This window comes from Rhinoraja longicauda, chromosome 28 (genome assembly GCF_053455715.1).
Source record: "Rhinoraja longicauda isolate Sanriku21f chromosome 28, sRhiLon1.1, whole genome shotgun sequence".
Taxonomy (NCBI): Eukaryota; Metazoa; Chordata; class Chondrichthyes; order Rajiformes; family Arhynchobatidae; genus Rhinoraja; species Rhinoraja longicauda.
This window is the reverse complement of record NC_135980.1, coordinates 31,391,393-31,409,315: the sequence shown is the minus strand read 5'-3', so window position 1 is coordinate 31,409,315 and position 17,923 is coordinate 31,391,393. Positions and strand designations below refer to the sequence as shown.

Here is a 17,923-nt window from a genome sequence, read left to right as displayed (position 1 = left end):
TTTTATAAAAGGTGTACTGCTTTATTTGAAAAGGAACCTGATTCACCTTATTGGTGTCGATCTGGTGTATCTAAACAGAATTAATTTGGTTGAGCTCAAAAAGGTATGCTTTTTTCTTGACGAGTTCACTTGTTACTTAGAAAGTAAAATTCTCATAGTTGTTCATCTTAATAAAACTGTTGGTGATTTTTCAATCTATTGCCACAATATCTTGCTATAACCATATTTACTTTCCCAATGTCCTGATAAAGCCGGCAGCTACAAAGATCATGTGAGGTTTAGACTGGGGTTTTGGCCAGAGCTTCGTGGCTTTAAGAAACAGCGAGCACTTGTGGTCTAGAAGATCGCCGAGAAGGTAAATGCCCTTGTGGCCAGTATACATACATATAGCAGTGTTTTATACTCACTTTATGTTGCAATCAAACCTCAAATTCTGCTGAAAATCTTTCCATAGTAGACAAATGCACTGAACCACAAAGTGGCCGAGTGCAGCTTTGTATCTCAAATACTCCACAAAGGACACTCCCACCTTGCCATTTGACACAGTGAACTCAGTCACTGTTACTAAAACAGAAAGCCCTATCGTACAAATGAGAGAGCCACAGAAACAAGAAACCCCAGGGTTTTAATTGGACTTCTTCGTAGGTGGTGTGGATGCTGGGAATAAATATCTTCCTCTAACATCTTTTCATTCTTTTGCATTGGACTTCGGAGATGCACTTATTGAATTTAGTTTAGTTTATTGCCACATGTACCGAGGTACAGTGAAAGGCTTTTGTTGCGTGCTAACCTGACAGCGGAAAGACAATATTTCAAATGAAATGTTAAATGGACGTCTTATCTGGACTTCAGGTGGGTTTCCTTTTGCTAGGTCAACAATATCAATGAACTAACACCACCACAATAATAGTTATTATAAATCTCATTGTTGTTTACAACATGTGCACTTTAGTGACTATGTTTTCAAAATGCACAACATTACATTGACCTAGAATTATTTTGGGAGTATGATGGAATTATAAAGGGTGCATTGTACAAGAATTTAAAACAAAGCACCACTTTGACAAAGCAGCCTAATTGGCTAATTTCTTATCTTCCACTTTATTTTTCTTAGGTTACTGATCACCCACAGATGGGCTTTGGCCCATTATATAGAAAGACATTGTAAGACCAAGTGATGCATGAGGAATTGGTTATTGCGTTTCTAATGAGCAAAGGTTTTAGGAATGTAGTACATAGGCACCATAATATGTGGCTACCTACTTAAAACGGCTTGTTGATCTCTGCTTCAATAGATTTGGATCATTTTAGACCAAGTCTGACTCATAAAGGAAGTTGCCAATGGCCAAAACAAACTTAATTTCGCTTTTCCAAAATCACACTAAATGTAATTAAAGAGGTCAGACATAAAAATCTGAACACACAATGAACAAACTGTGATGAGGCAATGCTTTTATTTTCAGAAATCTCCAGCATTAATACTGTGCCATGTAATATTCCTCCTTCTTTTGCTGTCTTTCCTAAATTTTGTTGTGGTACAGGACTTAAATATGTTTAAAGCTCGACAATGGGGGGGGGTCATAGAGTCATAGATAGCGAGCAGTGGTCAGTCATTCAACTAACTATGATCACCAGAGTTTAGAACTGGACCTTTCCAATCCCCACCTCAGCTCAGACTTGCTGAAGCCAGCCTAATTTCTTTCCATCTGAAGAAGGGTCGCAACCCAAAACTTCACCTAACCATGTCCTCCAGAGATGCTGCCTAACCCACTGAGTTACTCCAACACTCTGTGAAACGTCACCTATCCATGTTCTCCAGAGATGCTGCCTGACCTGCTGAGTTACTCCAGTACTCTGTGAAATGTCACTTAGCCATGTCCTCCAGAGATGCTACCTAACCCGCTGAGTTATTCCAACACTCTGTGAAACGTCACCTATCCGTGTTCTCCAGAGATACAGCCTGACCTGCTGAGTTACTCCAGTACTCTGAAACGTCACCTAGCCATGTCCTCCACAGATGCTGCCTAACCCGCTGAGTTACTCCAACACTATGTGAAACGTCACCTGTCCATGTTCTCCAGAGATACTGCCTGACCTGCTGAGTTACTCCTGCACTGTCAAATGTCAGCTATTCATGCTCTCCAGAGATGCTGCCTGACCCGCTGAGTTACGCCAGCACAGTTTTGCTTACTGCCACCTTTATTAAAATCAATTGACTGCAAAGAACTAGGTTCATCTTACATCATTCTTACTATATGTGGCTATCTGTTGTGGGCAATTATAATGGTTCAACCAAAATGCAATTCCTTTTATAATTTTCTGCATTACATTGTTTGATAAAGGAATACAACGTTTCTTTGAAAAAGGAATCAAAAGGATTTAGTGAAAAGGCAGGGTTGTGGAATCTGGTAGGTCTTTTGAATATCTATCTTAGTTTAGTTTTGACATACAGCACGGAAACAGGCCCTTCTGCCCTCAGATTCCGCACCAACCAGCCATCCCCTCACACTACACAACCCTACACACACTAGGGACAATTTTTACATTTACACCAAGCCAATTAACCTACAAACCTGTACGTCTTTGGAGTGTAGGAGGAAACCGAAGATCTCAGATTAAACCCATGCATGTCACGAGGAGAACGTACAAACTCCATTCAGACAGCACCCGTAGTCAGGATCAAACCTGGGTCTCTGGTGCGGTAAGGCAGCAACTCGGTCACTATGCAACCGTGCCGCCCCATAAACTTTGGGCCAAATGGTCCTTTGTTTTGAGTTATATTTAATCCCTTTTGTTTTACAGTTTGATAAAAGTCTAACACGATTTGTAGCAGACCAGGGTCTAGGGAGACTAAGTGTGGATTAGACGCTCATCATCCACCTATCACTTGCTAGGCTTTCTCCTGCCCCCACCTCTTTTTTTCAGCTCTCTCCCCCAACTACAATCAATGCCCAAAATGTTGCCCGTTTTATTCCCTCCACAGATGCTGCCTGACCCGCACTTTGCAAGTCGCTCAAGATTCCAGTATCTGCTGATCCTTGTGTCTCAATTAGTAACATTGTTTTTGTCGTTTTGACTCTTTTAAGGGAAAAAAATGGTTTTATCTACAGCAGAAAAGTTGCAGATTATAGACTGAAATAATTCATTGGAATGTAATGGACCTGGCAAAAACATGGCATGGTGAAGAATATACAATTCCTGAAATTTATTCCTTTCATTTGTGAGATTTGGCTCAGTTAATATAAATTCATCCAAATGTCGTGAAGTAGGAATTTACAAGCCTTCTTAAATAACCAGCCACTCAGTATGGCATTCCTAAAATCTTTGCTCAAAAGAAACATTGACTAATTATTTCTGTGTCACCTGCTATTAGTTTTATTAGCTATTTGATGTTCCAAACCTCACAGAGTGAGAGATCAGTAACTTTAACTAGATTACAGCCCCCTCTATGGTTCATCCTCAAAAATCATCAATAAACTCCAACACATCCAAAACTCCACTGCCCGTCTACTCACCCACTCCCCGATCCGTGACCATATCACCCCCGTCCTTTACAAGCTCCACTGGCTCCCCATCCCCCAGAGAATCCAGTACAAAATCCTCCTCATGACCTACAAAGCCCTCCATAACCTGGCCCCATCCTACCTGACTGACCTCCTCCACAGACACACTCCCACCCGCACCCTCCGCTCTGCTGCTGCTAACCTCCTGTCCCCCCCCATCCGGACCAAACTCAGATCCTGGGGGGGACAGGGCTTTCTCCATCGCTGCTCCCACCCTCTGGAACTCACTACCCCAAACCGTCAGAGACTCCTCCTCACTCACCACATTCAAAACATCACTGAAATCTCACCTGTTCGGCACTGCCTTCAACCACTGACCGTCACCTCACCTTCTTTTTCCTTTTCTGTTCGTCTACTTATTTATCTATTTATTTTCTTCTCTATGTTTTAGTAAACCCTGTAAAGCGTCTTTGAGTGTTTAGAAAAGCGCTATATAAATGTAATGCATTATTATTATTATTATTACAAAATGAGAGATGAACCATTTTGAAACTGTTGTTTTAAATCGCTGAAGAAAGCACCTTTTATAATTCCCCGGGCATTTCCGAAATAACTGAGTGTAAGAAAATAACTACAGATGCTGGTACAAATCGAAGGTATTTATTCACAAAATGCTGGAGTAACTCAGCAGGTCAGGCAGCATCTCAGGAGAGAAGGAATGAGTGACGTTTCGGGTCATGACCCTTCTTCAAAAGAAGGGACTCGACCCGAAATGTCACCCATTCCTTCTCTCCTGAGATGCTGCCTGACCTGCTCAGTTACTCCAGCATTTTGTGAATAAATACCTCTGAAATAACTGAAACAGCTGCTGTTGTAGTATGAGAACCACAATCACAAAGCCACACATGGATAACATTTACCAATGACACCCGCAAATAACAATGAGATAACAATAAGATTTATCAACAGAGAGCTAGATAGAGCTCTTAAGGATAGCGGAGTCAGGGGGTATGGGGAGAAGGCAGGAACGGGGTACTGATTGAGAATGATCAGCCATGATCACATTGAATAGCGGTGCTGGCTCGAAGGGCCGAATGGCCGAATGGCCTCCTCCTGCACCTATTGTCTATTGTCTATTGTCATTATTAAACTACTTTAGTGGTGTCACTTGAATTACTGTTGTCGTGGGCACAGGGAGAATTTACCTCATCTTTAAACTGGGATTTTTTTATTCACCTGAAGGACAGAAAGGGCCTCTGTTTACCCTATCTCTAGAGTACGGTGGAGGGGGGGTGGGTTGGGAAGGTGATCAAATTCACCTGTGATTCCTTAGACAGCTGAATAGTGATTTTAGGGGGGGCGAAGAAGAACAGTAGAAGAGAGGTTGGAGTGGAACAAAGCCTGGCAAGTAATAGGTGAACACAGGCGAGCAGGGAGGTTGATCGGCAGATAGTAGGGCAAAGACCAGCGATGGGGAAAAATAAGTGAGACAAAAGATGTGGAAGGGTTGTGAATTGTGAAACCAGAGGAAGGAATATGGGGGGAAAAGGCAAGAGCCTGGGGTTGGGAGGGAAAGATAGATTAGCCATGATTGAATGGCGGAGTAGACTTGATGGGCCGAATGGCCTAATTCTGCTCCTATGGCTTATGAACTTATGAATAGCTGACAAATATTCGCTATCCATATTTAAATCAGCCACACATCAAAATTCAGGAAAACCAACAAGAGAGAGAGAGCTAGATAGAGCTCTTAAGGATAGCAGAGTCAGGGGGTATGGGGAGAAGGCAGGAACGGGGTACTGCCCCCGGTTCCCAGGCCCCCATTCCCTCATTTTCACCATAGATGTCCAGTCACTCAACACCTCCATCCCCCACAAGGATGGTCTCGAAGCCCTCCGTTTCTTCCTCGACCGTAGAACCAGCCAATCCCCATCGACTAACACTCTCCTCCGCCTAGCAGAGCTGGTTCTTACCCTCAACAACTTCTCCTTTGACTCCTCCCACTTCCTCCAAACCAGAGGCGTAGCTATGGGCACTCGCATGGGCCCTAGCTACGCCTGCCTCTTTGTCGGGTACGTCGAACAATCCCTGTTCCAGACGTACACTGGCCCCATCCCCGAACTCTACCTCCGCTACATCGACGACTGCATTGGTGCTACCTCTTGCACCCATGCAGAACTCACTGACTTCATACACTTCACCTCCAATTTCCATCCTGCCCTTAAATATACCTGGACTATCTCTGACATCTCCCTCCCGTTTCTGGACCTCACCATCTCCATCACAGGAGACAGACTAGTGACGGACATTTACTACAAGCCCACCGACTCGCACAGCTATCTGGACTACACTTCTTCCCACCCGGTCCCCTGCAAAAAGTCTATCCCCTACTCCCAATTCCTCCGTCTATGCCGCATCTGCGCCCGGGATGAGGTGTTTCAGACTAGGGCTTCCGAGATGTCCTCGTTCTTCAGAAAATGGGGCTTCCCCTCCTCCATTATAGATGAGGCTCTCACTAGGGTCTCTTCTACATCCCGCAGCTCCGCTTTTTCTCCCCCTCCCCCCACTCGCAACAAGGACAGGATCCCCCTCGTTCTCACCTTCCACCCCACCAGCCAGCGGATCCAACATATCATCCACCAACATTTCCGTCACCTACAACGGGACCCCACCACTGGCCATATCTTCCCATCCCCTCCCCTCTCTGCGTTCCGCAGAGACCGTTCCCTCCGTAACTCCCTGGTCCACTCGTCCCTTCCTACCCAAACCACCCCAACCCCGGGCACTTTCCCTTGCAACCGCACGAGATGCAACACCTGTCCCTTTACCTCCCCCCTCAACTCCATCAAAGGACCCAAACAGTCTTTCCAGGTGAGACAGAGGTTCACCTGCACCTCCTCCAACCTCATCTATTGCATCCGCTGCTCTAGATGTCAACTTATTTATATCGGCGAAACCAAGCGCAGGCTCGGCGATCGCTTCGCTGAACACCTGCGCTCGGTCCGCATTAACGCAACTGATCTCCCGGTGGCCCAGCACTTTAACTCCCCCTCCCATTCCCAGTCTGACCTCTCTGTCATGGGCCTCCTCCAGTGCCATAGTGAGGCCCGCCGGAAATTGGAGGAGCAGCACCTCATATTTCGCCTGGGCAGTTTGCAGCCCGGTGGTATGAACGTCGACTTCTCCAACTTCAGATAGCTCCTCTGTCCCTCCCTTCCCCTCCTCCTTCCCAGATCTCCCTCTATCTTCCTGTCTCCACCTATATCCTTCCTTTGTCCCACCCCCGACATCGGTCTGAAGAAGGGTCTCGACCCGAAACGTCACCCATTCCTTCGCTCCCGAGATGCTGCCTGACCTGCTGAGTTACTCCAGCATTTTGTGAATAAATCGATTTGTACCAGCATCTGCAGTTATTTTCTTATACTAGAGAAAGAAAATCATTTTATTACACAACATTTAGAGATTAAGCATGTTTTCTTTTTTAAAAAAGTATTTCCCCATCACATGAAGCTCACTGATGTGAGCTCAGTCTTGGGTGCCCAACCTCTGTAATCGACTATCGCAAGGTTTGGAAAAGGAAAGTTGGGTTTGGTTTGGCCATCAGGCAACGAGCTGCCATCAATCTTAGTTCACCATACTCAGCTATGTTGGTCAGTGCCAAACCAAAATACCAGCTGTGCACAATTAATGCCAATCATAACTGCCAATTCCCAGCCTGCCACATTGCCAGGCAGGTGTTCTTTATGTTGATGCTGTGCTAGCCAACACAATTTCTTCTCTTTGTTCTGTCCCTTTCTGGTCCTTATTTCTTGAGTTTCAAGGCCTTCACCATTGTCATGGAGTCCTACAACATGAGACCACACCTGGAGTACTGTGTGCAGTTTTGGTCTCCAAATTTGAGGAAGGATATTCTTGCTATTGAGGGCATGCAGCGTAAGTTTACTAGGTTAATTCGACTAGGCTTGTATACACTGGAATTTAGAAGGATGAGAGGAGATCTTATCAAAACGTATAAGATTATTAAGGGGTTGGACACGTTAGAGGCAGGAAACATGTTCCCAATGTTGGGGGAGTCCAGAACAAGGGGCCACAGTTTAACAATAAGGGGTAGGCCATTTAGAACTGAGATGAGGAAAAACCTTTTCAGTCAGAGAGTTGTAAATCTGTGGAATTCTCTGCCTCAGAAGGCAGTGGAGGCCAATTCTCTGAATGCATTCAAGAGAGAGCTAGATAGAGCTCTTAAGGATAGCGGAGTCAGGGGGTATGGGGAGAAGGCAGGAACGGGGTACTGATTGAGAATGATCAGCCATGATCACATTGAATGGCGGTGCTGGCTCGAAGGACCGAATGGCCTCCTCCTGCACCTATTATTTATTGTCTATTGTCAGCCCAACCTGCCCACACCAGCCAACATGAGTCCCACCTGCCTGCATTTGGCCCATATCCCTCTAAACCTGTCCCATCCATGTACCCGTCTAAATGTTTCTTAAACATTGCCAACAGCTCTTTGAATCAGAATGTCATGCGTGTTCATTCAATCTTTCCTCTATCTGTTCACAGTGGGAAAGGGAGGCAGTGAAGACTAGCAGAGTGAGTGAAAGTAAGTTTTAGAATTGATTTTCTATAGCAAAGCATCAATTAATGCAATAAAAATAAAAGGGAAGAAAATATTGTCATGGGATGTACAAGTGGACATTTTTTTTAAAGTATGCAAGTAATAGGTGCTTATTTAAAAATGTTAACATTCCACTACTAATATTCATGGGCAGAGGGTGGTGAGGTACAATTGGCTGTAAATCCACTGAGGTCCATTTTACACCATCATGTCAAAGATGAAGATCAACCCCAGAATGTTTTGGTATTGCACCGTTCATATTAATTTATATTTTATTAATTAATGGCATAATATCACAGTCTATGGGTTAAAAGAAAATGACTGGTTAATCCAAGTGACATTTCCTGAAACCTTTGGGCTGTCCCTCGTTTTGGATATTTGTGATATTTATTGTTTTCTCTATGGCAGCAACAGAGCAAAATCTGTCCAATTATATTCCCGGTACAATTGTCATTCTAATATGTCTGCAGCTACAGTTTCAAACAGGGCAACTAAGTGCATTTTGGAAGGAAGTATATATATATTTGTAGGAAGAAACTGCACTGGTATAAGAAGATAGACACAAAATGTTGGAATAACTCAGCGGGACAGGCAGCATCTCTGGAGAGAAGAAATGAGTGATGTTGTGGGTCGAGACCCTCCTTCAGATGTTATATACCGTTCTTATAGGCAGACCCTCTTTCAGATATATATGTGTATATATATATATAGCCACAGGGCCCCAAGAGACTTCTGTACATTTAATAACGATTGTTTGCCCTTTAACCAGAGATTTCCTCAAGTAAATGCATGAATTATAACAATTACAGTCAACTCCCTAACAATACTCCATTGACTTTTCACTCACAAATCAATGTTCAGAATATTCAACAGCACAGTAAAATGAAAAAAAAATGCAAATAATTACAAGGTTCAACTCAACTTAAAACTGTCTATTGAAGAAAAGACACAAAGAGCTGGAATAACTCAGCGGGTCATCCCTGGAGAACATAGATAGGTGACATTTCGGGTTGGGACCCTTCTTCAGACTCCATCACTTTGTGTCTTTCCACACTAAGCTAGCATCTGCAGTTCCTTGTTTCTACACATTTTCTAAGGAAGGACAGTAATGAATTTATATGAATCAAATCAAAAACCCAAGCCCACCTAACTCACTATATGGTAGAGTAACAAAGATATTTTTTTTAACTGCTTCTCAAACATCACACTGATCTGTCACAACAGTGATGATCAACTAGAGGAAGACAATGCATAAACTGGCATGAGAATACTCAAGTAAAAGTTTCTGGTTTAAAAAGGAGGAACCAAAATGAACTAAACCAATCTATTATTCAAAGTGCATGTATCTGTAATAGGTATCACAATATCATAAATCTGACCTATGGTTTTAACAATACATTCTGATAAAATATCTGGAATCTGTATCTTGAGAAGCCACAAGCACTCCTCGAGATCTGAATAGGATTTATATCTGAGATGTCTGATGGTTCCTGTCATCATAATAGCTCACCACCATAGCTGGTGCGTTATACCTTGAGAGGCAATTTTCTTCAGCTGCACATCTCAGTGCATACATGTGTACCCTCTGGATATATATGGAAGCTTGAATATAATATGGATCAGGAACCAAGTCTGGAAGACCTAGGAAAGAAGCAGAAACATTTTTGGAATGATCTTTTCTAAATCAATTGTATTTTGACATTACTGGCTGCAAGATATATCATCAGTGTAGGAAGGAACTGCAGATGCTGATTTAAACCAAAGATAGACACAATATACTGGAGCAACTCAGCGGGACAGTTAGCATCTCTGGAGAGAAGGAATGGATGATGTTTCGGGTCGAGACCCTTCTTCAGACTGATATCATCTGATATCATGTATCAGTAGTGTCACTTTAAGGTTCCATAAGTCTTACAAAGACTACCAGTGTGTCCATCAGCCACTGAAGACATTGGCCATAACTGATACGAATTATTTCTCGTCAATTAAACCATGGATAAAATTTACACACTTCTTGTGTCCCAATATGCAAATAGATATTTCTGGGATGTAATGACCTACCCTTGTGTGTGTTTTCAACCTAATGGGGAGAACAAGGACAAACATATATGTAAAGTGGTTTTTGTTGATCATTAGTTCCAGTAGTATCTTACCAACTTCTTTGATGATGATTGTGGGGAAGTGGAAAGCTGGCTCACAATCATGTGAACTTGGTGCCTGGCTTTCAGTAGAGTACTTCTCTAGTGCATCACTGGAAAGTTACTTTTTAACTTCACCTTGACAAATAACGTTATCTGCCTGCCCCTTCATTGTCTATGTGGACCAGGCTTTGTTCCAAGCCTCCCCCAGCACCATTCCCCCACCCCATCTCTGCTACATTGACAACTGCAATAAAGCCTCCTGCACCTATGTGGAACTTATCAATTTCATCACATTTTGCTACTGACCCTCAAATTCATTTGGACCATTTCCGACACCTCTCTCCTCTTTTCTTAATCTTTCTGTCTGCATCTTAGGAGACAAAATATCCGCTGATATCCACCACAAATCCACTCCCATAACTGTCTAGACTACAACTCCTCACAGCCGGTCTCTTACAAGGACACCATTCCTTTCAGTTTCTACATCTCCACCACATCTGTTCACAAGATGAGGCTTTCCCCTCCAGGTCATCTGAAATATTCTTTTTTTAGGAAATGAAGCTTCACCCCACTCTGGTTGATCAAATCCACACTCATATCTCCTCTACATCTACATCCTAGCCTGAAGAGAGTTGGGGTGGGTTCTCAACCCCCCCCCCCCCCCCCCCCCGACAGGACAGGTGTAGAGTTCCTTAGCTCTTGCCTTTCACCTGACCAGCCTTCAAATCCAGCACATCATTCTTCAACATTTCCGCCAGCTTTGACATGATCATAACAACCCTGATCTCCCCTCACATCCCATCTGCCCAACTTCACCACAGACTCCCATCACACATTTTTCTTCCTCCACAAACTTTGGATCCCCCCCTCCCCTCTTGCTGTTGTTCCCATCTGCCAACACCCCTCCTTATTTGCTTCCATTCGTCACCTTCCTTTCCTTTCCAATTCCAGAATTTGCAGCCTTTAGTTCTCCACTTATCACCACCCAGCCTCTGTCGCTATCTCCGCTCTCCCCCCCCCCCCCCCTCCCCTCCCTCCTCACACTAACTTATTTGCCAATCAACCCTTCCTCGCTGTATCCACCTATCACTTGCTGCCTCCCCTTGCTACTTCCTCTCTACTCTTTCAGTCTAGGTGATGGGTCTCAACCTAAAACATTGACTGCCCATTTCCTTGACTCGTTGTTCCTCCAACAACTCTCTTTCTTTTTGCTGTAGATTCCAGCATCTGCAGTCTCTTGTCCCTCCAATAATATTTTTTGACATCCAATAATTTTTTGACATCCAATAATAAGTTTTCTATGTGTGTTTGAACACTTCTTCTAAACTGACTAACATTCCTCTGTTCACACAAAAAACAGGATAACTGGTCATCCCTTTATCTAATTCCCGTAAGACCAAATGTAATAGCTGATCTGCTGGATATGGAATGCTTCATTGTGACTCATTTAGACTGTTGTTGTCTGCTACAGGCTGAGAATGGCAATATTCCAGCCAATTGTTTTCAGCAACAACCTGGTTTTATGAATGAATGTGTTAGGCTTGAATAATGAGAGCACGTGGTGAAATCTAAATGTGCACAAGCAGGATAAGCAGGATAAAGAAGGGACTTGTCCCAAAATTCCCGCCAATTCGTTTTCTCCAGAGATGCTGCCCTACCCGCTGAGTTACTCCAGCCTTTTGTGTTTAACATATTAATGAAACTGCAGTTGTTAATTTTTTAATGCAAGTTGATTAGATATATCATCATTCGTCCATTTCAGATTGAAATGAGCCATTTATGCGTGATATATCATATCATATCATATATCTACAGCCGGAAACAGGCCTTTTCGGCCCTCCAAGTCCGTGCCGCCCAGTGATCCCCGTACATTAACACTATCCTACACCCACTAGGGACAATTTTTACATTTACCCAGCCAATTAACCTACATACCTGTACGTCTTTGGAGTGTGGGAGGAAACCGAAGATCTCGGAGAAAACCCACGCAGGTCACGGGGAGAACGTACAAACTCCTTACAGTGCAGCACCCGTAGTCAGGATCGAACCTGTGTCTCCGGCGCTGCATTCGCTGTAAAGCAGCAACTCTACCGCTGCGCTACCGTGCCGCCCTTAATGTGTTTTGGTTGTATTTAGAACATTGTAAACCAGCAATGCTGTTCTGTTAATTACGTTCCTAATCCTTTGAGTATTTTGAAATGTCATTTTCATTCACCATTGATACTGCTACAAAACGCCATAACCTTCTCCTTCCAAACTTCCTTCCTCGTCTATATTTCTCTCTTGAAAAGAGCTATTTCACGCGGAAGCTACAGATACACATGTGGCACTTCACATCAGATGTGAGACTGCTTTGGTTGGATCTTTAAATGTGGCAAACTCCAAAGCCAAGGCATAAAATAATCCTGCTCTGTCGTGATGCAGCATGGCCCTAGTGGATGAAGTTGGGCAGTGAACAGAAATCCTCAATATGATTTATTTTCTGCCGTTTTTGGCCAGAACTTGGTGGGATCAGTTGCTGCCCTCTGACAAGCAAGAGGATTGAAATGGTGACCATCCCTGGCTGTGTTATTTGCTCTCGCATCAGAGATTAGTTCTCCTGTGGCATCATCAGGCAGTGATAACATATTTTTGGATTTATTGAAGGAAAGAATTCAAACAATGATGCCTGAGAAACAATCATATTTGCCAGAATTGCTTTAATTCTGATTACAGGCACTAAAAACAACATGACATCAATAATCTGAGCCATGTCAGGGGAGAATTCATTCTCAACTTAGTATTTTCCAACATCACCGCCCGCTGCTCTTATTAATAGTCATGGTCCTGAACAGTAATGGCTCAGCTATCCTAGCCCATCCACTTCTCCCACCAACCCGTGCTCACCCTACTCCTTTCCTCTCCGTTTGACACACATTCCCCAATCCTGAGTGCCCCATTTCGCATTCCATAAGACCGTAAGACAGGAGCAAAATTAGGCAATTCAGCCATTAAACCTTGGCTTATCTATTTTTCCCTCTCAATCCCATTCTCCTGCCATCTCCCCATAACTCCTGACACTGGTACTAATCAAGAACCTATCAACCTCTGCTTTAAAAATACCCAATGCCTCGGTCTTCACAGCCGTGTGTGGTAATGAATTCCACAGATTCACCACCCACTGGCTAAAGAAATTCCTCCTCATCTCCTTTCTGTAAATATGACCTTTTATTCTGAGGCTGTGCCGTGTGGTCCTAGACTCTCCAACTAGTGGAAACATCCTCTCCACATTCCCCTCCCCGTCCCCCACAACTCTCCCTCTCATTCTGGCTTGAAATTCCACCCCTCTCACACCCTCGTTTCCTTGGCCTTTGTTAATATTCCACCCATCTGCCAATTAAAACCCCTCATTTGCCAGACTTTGCCCCACCCCAACTTCTCTTTCCCAGCATTCTGCCCCTTACTCCAATCAGTATGAAGGGTCCCGACCAGAAACGTCGTCTGTCCGTTCCCGTCTACAGATGCTGTCAATAGACAATAGACAATCGAGCCAGCAACGGGGTACTGATTGTGAATGATCAGCCATGATCACATTTGCTTTACAGCGAATGCAGCGCCGGAGACTCAGGTTCGATCCTGACTACGGGTGCTGCACTGTAAGGAGTTTGTACGTTCTCCCCGTGACCTGCGTGGGTTTTCTCCGAGATCTTCGGTTTCCTCCCACACTCCAAAGACGTACAGGTATGTAGGTTAATTGACTGGGTAAATGTAAAAATTGTCCCTAGTGGGTGTAGGATAGTGTTAATATACGGGGATCGCTGGGCGGCGCGGACTTGGTGGGCCGAAAAGGCCTGTTTCCGCGCTGTATATATATGATATGATATGATATGATTGAATGTGGCTGATCATTCACAATCAGTACCCCGTTCCTGCCTTCTCCCCATACCCCCTGAATCCGCTATCTTTAAGAGCTCTACCTAGGAACTGTCTGAGCCACTGAGTTCCTCCCGCACTTTGTTCAAGATTCCCACATCTTGTTTCTTGTGTCTATCTTAACACAGGTTAACATCTTCATGAAAGTTCCGGTTGAGTAGAGTATTCAGCCACACAGTGCAAATGCCGGGTGAAAATGCCAGCCTGGGTGAATCAATAGACAATAGACAATAGGTGCAGGAGTAGGCCATTCAGCCCTTCGAGCCAGCACCGCCATTCAATGCGATCATGGCTGATCACTCTCAATCAGTACCCCGTTCCTGCCTTCTCCCCATACCCCCTCACTCCGCTATCCTTAAGAGCTCTATCCAGCTCTCTCTTGAAAGCATCCAACGAACTGGCCTCCACTGCCTTCTGAGGCAGAGAGTTCCACACCTTCACCACTCTCTGACTGAAAAAGTTCTTCCTCATCTCTGTTCTAAATCATTAGGGGACGACTAGTGGCCGGGGACACGAGGAACCGCAGAAGCTGGAATCTGCACCCATCGTTACCCCAGCACTTTGTGCTTTATCTCACGGGCTCCAAGAGAGGGTTACAAAACGCTGAAGTACAGAAACAAGGATCTGCAGATGCTGCTTTACACAAAAGGACACAAAGTGTTGGAGTAACTCAGCGGTTCAGGCAGCATCGCTGGAGAACATGAACAGGTCTCCTTTTATCTCTGGCCTTTGTTCAAACCATCTGCCTATCAACCACCCTCCCCATCCCTGACTACGTCCACGCTCTGCCACGTGACTACCTGCCACGCTCTGTCTTACCTCTGCCCTCTACTATCTTTCCCGACCCGAAGCGTCATCTGCCCATAGATAGACACAGTGCTGGAGTAACTCAGCGGGTCAGGCAGCATCTGTGGAGAACATGGATAGGTGACGTTTCAGGTCGGGACCCTTCTTCAGACCTATCACCTTCACGTATCCATGTTGGCCGGAGATGCTGCCTAAGCCGCTGAGTTACTCCAGCACTCTGCCCGTTTGCGTTCGAACCAACACCTCCAGTTCTGGTTTCTACATGGACAGCTGACATTTCGGTTCGGGACCCTTCTTCTGACTGGAGGACGTTGTGTCCTTTCGGTTGTAAAACGCCCCCGTCCTTGCGATCCTATTACTTGACTCCCTACATGCTTGTTAGTAAAATGAATTCACCCCAGCCCAGCCCAGCCTGTCCTACCCCAGCCCACCCTGTCCTACCCCAGCCCACCCTACCCCAGCCCACCCCACCCCACCCCAACCCACCCTACCCAAGCCCACCCTACCCCAGCCCACCCCACCCTTCCCCACCCTACCCCACCCCAGCCCACCCTACCCCACGGGGGTCTCACCGTGCTGGAAGTAGCGGGTGGCAGAGCCGCCTGTGCGCCGACCCGCGGGCCAAGTCGAGTAGAAGTTGTAGAAGACGCTGTTGCGGTTGGAGGGATGGCGCGGCTCATCCGCCTGCGCCCCCAGATACACGGGGCTGTACCCGGCCTGGGGGCTCCCTCTGTCCGCCGCCACTCCCTGTGTCACGTTGACAGCCCGGCGTCCGTGGAAGCCGCGGGCCGCCGCCGCCGCTGTCCTCCCGGGACGGGCCGGGTACCGGGGCTGGTTGTCCGGCGGCCCCGAGGGCAGCGTGTTGAGCGGGAGGCGGAGGGGAGCACGGCTGCCCACACGGCTCCTGTCCACAGCCGCGGTTAGGTACACACTCTGCTGCTGCTGTTGCTGGGTGTCGCGGCTGCGGTGAGCCGGCGGGCGGTAAGCGGCGCCGCTGTTCAGTAAGCTGTACACATGGCCGTTGTTCTCCCACTGAATCATCTGCCTCCACAGTCCATTCCGTTCCACTTGCCCGGCCACACCACCCCATCTACCAAGCACCACCCAGGAGCAACACATCGCCAGCAATCTGCTCATGGTCGTTTTGTTTCAAAAATAACTGTGTTAATAGTAATTCTGAATCAAACTGGTCCTCTGCCAGTACCAGTGCGGGCAGGTACTCGCTGCACCTCACAGTGCGGGAGACAGCACTCCGTTTTACCAAGTGTCTGGGCATCTTACTGTAAGTTTACTCAAGGCTGACGAGCTCAGATGGTTTAACCCCTTGTACGCGGGACTGCATCAGCAGCGAGCGCCAGCCTCCAAACTCAGCTCGCTGCATCCCCGCTCTCCTGGCAGCTGTGAACACAAGTCTACTCGCCGCTTCAAGGCGCAATAGACACAAGATGCTGGAGTAACTCAGCGGGGCAGGCAGCATCTCTGGAAGTGAAGGAATGGGTGACTTCAGGTCGAGACCCGTCTTCGGACTTTTTCGTCACCCATTCCTTCTCTCCAGAGATGCTGCCTGACCCCGCTGAGTTACTCCAGCATTTTGTGTATCTTCGGTGTAAACCAGCATCTGCAGTTCCTTCCCGCACCTTGCTGTTGGAAGATCAAGGTTTGCATCACTCTGATCTTGGCTGAATGTTGATTTCGGTGCAAGAACCTCGAACAAAAGAGACTTGCATTTATTTTTATTTTGTTCCAAATTGCAATAAAATTATATTTAATACAAAATCTTATTTCCTTTAACGACCGAGTGCCAAATGTAACCTTTTTCAACCTAGTTTTAGCCCGGTGAACGCGCGGCTGATGTAGACGATATCTCTCATTTCCCTTATCCCTAACCAGTATGAAGAAGGGTCTCGACCTGAAACGTCGCCCATTCCTTCTCTCCCGAGATGCTGCCTGTCCCACTGAGTTACTCCAGCTTTTTGTGTCTATCCTGGGATTGAATTGTTTTGAGATCTTTTATCCCATTCAGGATTGCCAATTAATTAATTCTGAAGTCGTTCACATTACTTCACCTCTGGAAAAGGGCAAGCAAACAAATCCCTGATAAAAATGTTTTTGCTTTAAGTCCAATTCAATATATTTGAATACTGAAATAAGCAGGTGCCCCGGGATATACACACAGCACTAATCACCAAGATTGAGTAGCAAAGCTAGAAAGCTCTAGGTTTTGAATCCTGAGTTGTACTGAGTTCCCACATCTCAAAAGGGGTGAGACTGGGGACACCAGATTTGTTTCTGATCCTTCCATTTAGAGGGGAAGACAATAAGACCATAGACTATAAGACATAGGAGTAGAATTAGAGCATTCGGCCCATTGAGTCTGCTCCCCCATTCAATCATGGCTGATCTAGTTTTCCTTCTCAACCCCATTCTCCTGCCTTCTCCCCGTAACCTTTGACGTCCTTACGAATAAAGAACCTGTCAACCTCTGCTTTAAAAATACCCAATGACTTGGCCTCCACAGACCCTTTCACTAAAGAAATCCCCCCTTTTATTTTAATAATCAAATAAGACTTGTGGTTCTTATCAATTATCAATGATTCCCCTTGCTGAACAGTGTACCTAGGTGAGGACAGAATAAGGTATTCAGTAGAGTGAGCCCCACCCAGTTCAGTTTAGTTTATTGTCACGTGTACCGAGATGCAGAGAAAAGCTTTTTGTTGTGTGCTAACTAGTCAGCGGAAAGACAATAAGTGATTACAATTGAGCCCTTTACAGTGTACAGATACATGATAAGCGAATGACATTTATTGCGAGGTAAAGCCAGTAAAGTTCAATCAAAGATAGTGCAAGAGTCTCCAACAAGGTAGATAGTAGCTCAAGACAATCTTGAGTTGTGGTAGGATGGTTCAGTTGCCTGATCACATCTGGGAAGAAACTGTCCCTGAATC

General features: G+C 45.4%; 1 protein-coding gene across 1 annotated transcript in view; it reads right to left on the bottom strand.

The window, feature by feature from the left end:
- LOC144607154 (protein-lysine 6-oxidase-like) overlaps nt 1–16,238 on the bottom strand; it is a 32,595-nt gene extending 16,357 nt beyond the window's left edge. The window contains exons 1-2 of the mRNA XM_078423794.1: nt 15,551–16,238; nt 9,651–9,759 (exon numbers count right to left, since the gene is read on the bottom strand). Of these exons, the coding sequence (XP_078279920.1) occupies nt 9,651–9,759; nt 15,551–16,115 (674 nt within the window). The 5' untranslated portion in view covers nt 16,116–16,238. The remainder of the gene's footprint in view (nt 1–9,650; nt 9,760–15,550) is intronic.
- Nucleotides 16,239–17,923: the final 1,685 nt, after the last annotated feature.